General features: G+C 34.2%; 1 protein-coding gene across 1 annotated transcript; it reads left to right on the forward strand.

Moving 5' to 3' along the window:
• Window positions 1-424: 424 nt before the first annotated feature.
• On the forward strand, window positions 425-3678 carry LOC112770680 (cysteine proteinase inhibitor 6). The gene is made up of 4 exons (XM_025815020.3): window positions 425-788; window positions 1558-1777; window positions 2467-2612; window positions 3203-3678. Exons 1-4 carry the CDS (start codon window positions 567-569, stop codon window positions 3338-3340), a joined length of 726 nt encoding a protein of 241 aa, XP_025670805.1. The 5' UTR covers window positions 425-566; the 3' UTR covers window positions 3341-3678.
• Window positions 3679-3884: the final 206 nt, after the last annotated feature.

A 3884-nucleotide genomic window follows, 5' to 3' on the forward strand; every position in this document is an offset into this window, starting at 1 on the left:
ATATTAGGATTTGAATTCTCTAAATTTTGAATTTTACTTTAGAGGGTAAAGTGAGATCTCTCACCATTTATTTTATAGGTGGGACCAAGAAAAAATATGAGAGAGAAATCATTCAAGGGTACGAAATTACACTTTACCCTCTAAAGTGAAAATTCAAAATTTAAAAAATTCAAATTCAAATACTATGGTCATCATAATTTATTATTTATTTTTTAATTATTATTTAATTATTAATTTAATTATTTTAGTTTAATTATTTTAATCTAAAAATACAATAATATACTTTATCTTATATTTAAATATTAATAATAAATTTGGATGTTTTTTTGCATTTTTCTTTAAAAAAAAATTCTTGAAACTTGACGCGTATGGAACGTGAATGCCACGTGGCCTATACGGGAAGCTTACACGCCACCGACCTTGTGATTCACTCAAATCCAAAGCCACCTTCCCATAAAGAAGACAGAGAGTGTTTAGTGTAGTCTACTCTCCAAAGCAAACAAAAAACCGTTCCTCTTTATTATTCCAATTCCAAAGTTGGCGTAGTAATTAAGGAAAGAAGCCGAATGAGAACAACTTCATCTTCTTCAATCCTATCACTTCGCACCATCTTCGTCTTCTTCTCCTTCTTTCTCTTCTCGTTTCGATCTTCCTTTGGAGACTGTTCAGAGTACGATCACGCACCAATGGCTACGCTCGGAGGCTTGCGCGATTCCCAAGGATCTGAGAACAGCCTAGACACCGAAGCCCTTGCTCGTTTCGCTGTTGACGAGCACAACAAGAAACAGGTTCCTTCTTCCTTCATTTTCTGATTTTCTCTCTTTTTCTGTTGTAATATTTTCTTAATGCGAGAATGAGTTAATTGTAATGAAAATTTTACCGGAGTTTGTGTTGGAATCTAAGTGCAGTCCATGCTTCGTTAGGTTTATTTATTTATTTTTTAGTATTATTATTTTAAGTTCATATCCTTTGCTTTTATTTGCGTTTCTATTTTTAAGAGATTACGCAAAAGAAATGATTTTTTATGTTTGTAAATATTCATGACAAGCGAGAATCATTTTGGTTCCCGTAATTTTTAATGAATCAAAATAGTTCTATAGATACAAAATGCGAAACCAACTTAGTTTCCTGAGAGACTAGATTCACTCGAGATAAAATGAGTAACTTGATTCATGTGTTTAGAGGGACTATTTAGACTCATTTAACCTATGTGGACCAGAATGAGTGGCATAACCCGGTTAATTGCTATGCATAATCTATTTTAGAAAACACAGAAATTGTGTCTTGGGACACTGTTTTGTGCATCTGTCTCCAATTTTGAACACCACATCTATGTCTGTGTATTTGTAGCTACTAAATTTCAGCCCCTATAGTATAGTAAGCAATAGTTAATTTTTTTAGTAGGGGCTGTGAAAGACAAGAATCAGCTTGCATTATATATGGTGTTTAATTAGAAATTCACTACATGATTAAGGAATGGTCTGAATTGTACACAATGTTGTGTTGATTATGTGGATGAGAAGTATTGCCTTGTGTTGAGTGCTTTTTGTTTTGAAGAATGCACTTCTGGAGTTTGGGAGGGTGTTGAAGGCACAGGAGCAGGTTGTTGCTGGCACTATGCATCATCTTACTATTGAGGCTATTGAAGCCGGCGAGAAAAAGATCTACGAAGCCAAGGTATGGGTGAAGCCCTGGATGAACTTTAAAGAACTCCAAGAGTTCAAGCATGCTGGTGCATCGCCATCAATTACTGCCGCAGATCTTGGTGTCAAGAAAGGTATGACATTTTCCTGAACTGATTGCTTTCAATGTCATGATTAGTGCTAACCTCACATTTTCCTGAATGTTTTGCATTGTTCAAATTTGGTCTCTGATTTTTATGCCCTGGATTAGATGGCACTCCCAGCCATAGTTATCAAACCGGCTTTGTCTTGAGAAACATGGATTATAAATGAATAATTATTTCTGTATTTTAAAGGATTTGGACCCTCTTGTATTGAGAATGAACATGACGCCATTGATTTTGTTATTCTTGAAAAAAAAAGAGTGTTATAAAGGTATGCAATTGATGTTAGAGATATGAATTTGAGAAGTCCTTATCCTATATTTAACAAGGAGTAAAAAGTTTGACAATGATTTTGACTTTTTGAGTGAATAGGATGGTCTTGCTTATTATAGTAGGAAGTTATGTATATTAACCCCTTAATTTGTGCAACAGATGAACCCCCTAGTGTTTGCTAATTATCACGTGTCGCCTATGATGCACAAATATGAAAAGTAGTATTGAATTTGATATGGTACAAATATAAATACAGCATTTTTATTTTGTTTTTTTCTTTTTTTGGGGGGGAACAGATTTAAGAGGTTTGAGATCACACTTTATTTTATGCAAATACACATGGTACGCATATGAGTAAAAATGAAGTATTTGTACATGAGTTTGTTGCTGACCAGTTTTGTTATCAGATGGTCACAAACCAGGATTACAAACTGTGCCAACAAATGATCCTCAAGTTCAAGATGCTGCAAACCATGCTATAAAGACCATCCAGCAGAGGTCCAATTCATTAGTGCCTTATCAGCTTCATGAGGTGGTTGATGCAAAAGCTGAGGTCTGTACCTCACTGCCTTGTTGTTCTCTTTCTTTAAAGCTAACACTCGACCATTGATTTCTCGCAATCTTCTTGCATGTTTCTTTGTGGTTCTCTTGCAATTTAACTTGTGAATGGTTGTGATAAGAGGCAAAATAGAATCTAAGTTTGAACACTTGGTTGATGCTATTGCAATAGGTTAAGAACTTTTTTAAGCATTTGCATGCATAAATTACTCTGTATTTGGATATGTAAAAAAAGAAATGTTCCTTTTGAATGCTTCAACATCAACGGACTTCTCAAGAATGTGCAGGTTATACAAACCATGTATAACCATGTAATAAAATGATGTCTTAAGGCTCAAACCATGCAAGTCTCTCAAGATATTCAAAGATTGTTTGGTAAGTGTTTCGAAATTGAAAATATAGACAGAACAGTGACAAAAAATAGAGAAGTAATGTGTGTCTTCTTCTCCACTGTCCCTACTCCCAAGTCCCAAGCTTTTGGGTGGTTAGCACATTGGACAAATTTGTCCCAAGACAGATGTTATGTTATGTATTTGTATTTGTATTTGTGTTCAATTAGGTTTGAGGTTTGTGTCTCTTGTACAGGTCATTGATGATTTGGCAAAGTTTAATTTGCTGCTGAAAGTGAAGCGGGGAGAAAAGGAAGAGAAGTTTAAAGTGGAAGTGCATAAAAATAATGAAGGTCGATTCAATCTGAATCAGATGGAACAAGATCATTCCTAATTCTAATGAAAAAACTATAGGGGCCATGATCCCTTAACTTTGCGCCTTCTCATGCTATATAGGATCTCTGTATGACTCGATACACTTTGATACTTCAGCGGATATTTGCTATTGTGATGTCTTACCTATATTATGTATCCGTTTTATGTTTTATCTCTTTGTATGTTGGCTTCGAGAGATGAGAAAATATCACATGATTTATAGTATAAATTGTTGCATATGGATGTTTCTTACGCTGTTAGTCTAAAATGATTTTTTCGAATCATTGCCTTAAGGTTAAGGATATGAGTGCTTTTATGTAATACTGACAGTTAATGAATTTAAATGCATTGAACTAATTACAGGTTTTAAATTTTATTTTTATAGTCAAAATCTCCTATAATGCTTTTAGAGTATGAGAAAAATTCATGTGGAAATTAATGATAAAGATTTTGCATTAGCCTATGTTATTTGTGTTTCGAGATGGATGGTCCTTGATAAATGATAACGTGTTTGTGTGGGCCCTCAATGGACGATAAGATTACAAAAACTGAAAAACATACTC

This window comes from Arachis hypogaea, chromosome 18, assembly GCF_003086295.3.
Source record: "Arachis hypogaea cultivar Tifrunner chromosome 18, arahy.Tifrunner.gnm2.J5K5, whole genome shotgun sequence".
NCBI classification, from domain to species: Eukaryota; Viridiplantae; Streptophyta; class Magnoliopsida; order Fabales; family Fabaceae; genus Arachis; species Arachis hypogaea.

What these genes read in the sequence shown, in the direction of transcription:
- LOC112770680 (XM_025815020.3), top strand. Translation starts at nt 567, where the DNA reads ATGAGAACAACTTCATCTTCTTCAATCCTATCACTTCGCACCATCTTC. An exon ending in ACGAGCACAACAAGAAACAG is followed by an intron (nt 789 to 1,557) that starts GTTCCTTCTTCC and finishes TTTGTTTTGAAG; the next exon opens with AATGCACTTCTGGAGTTTGG. An exon ending in AGATCTTGGTGTCAAGAAAG is followed by an intron (nt 1,778 to 2,466) that starts GTATGACATTTT and finishes TTTTGTTATCAG; the next exon opens with ATGGTCACAAACCAGGATTA.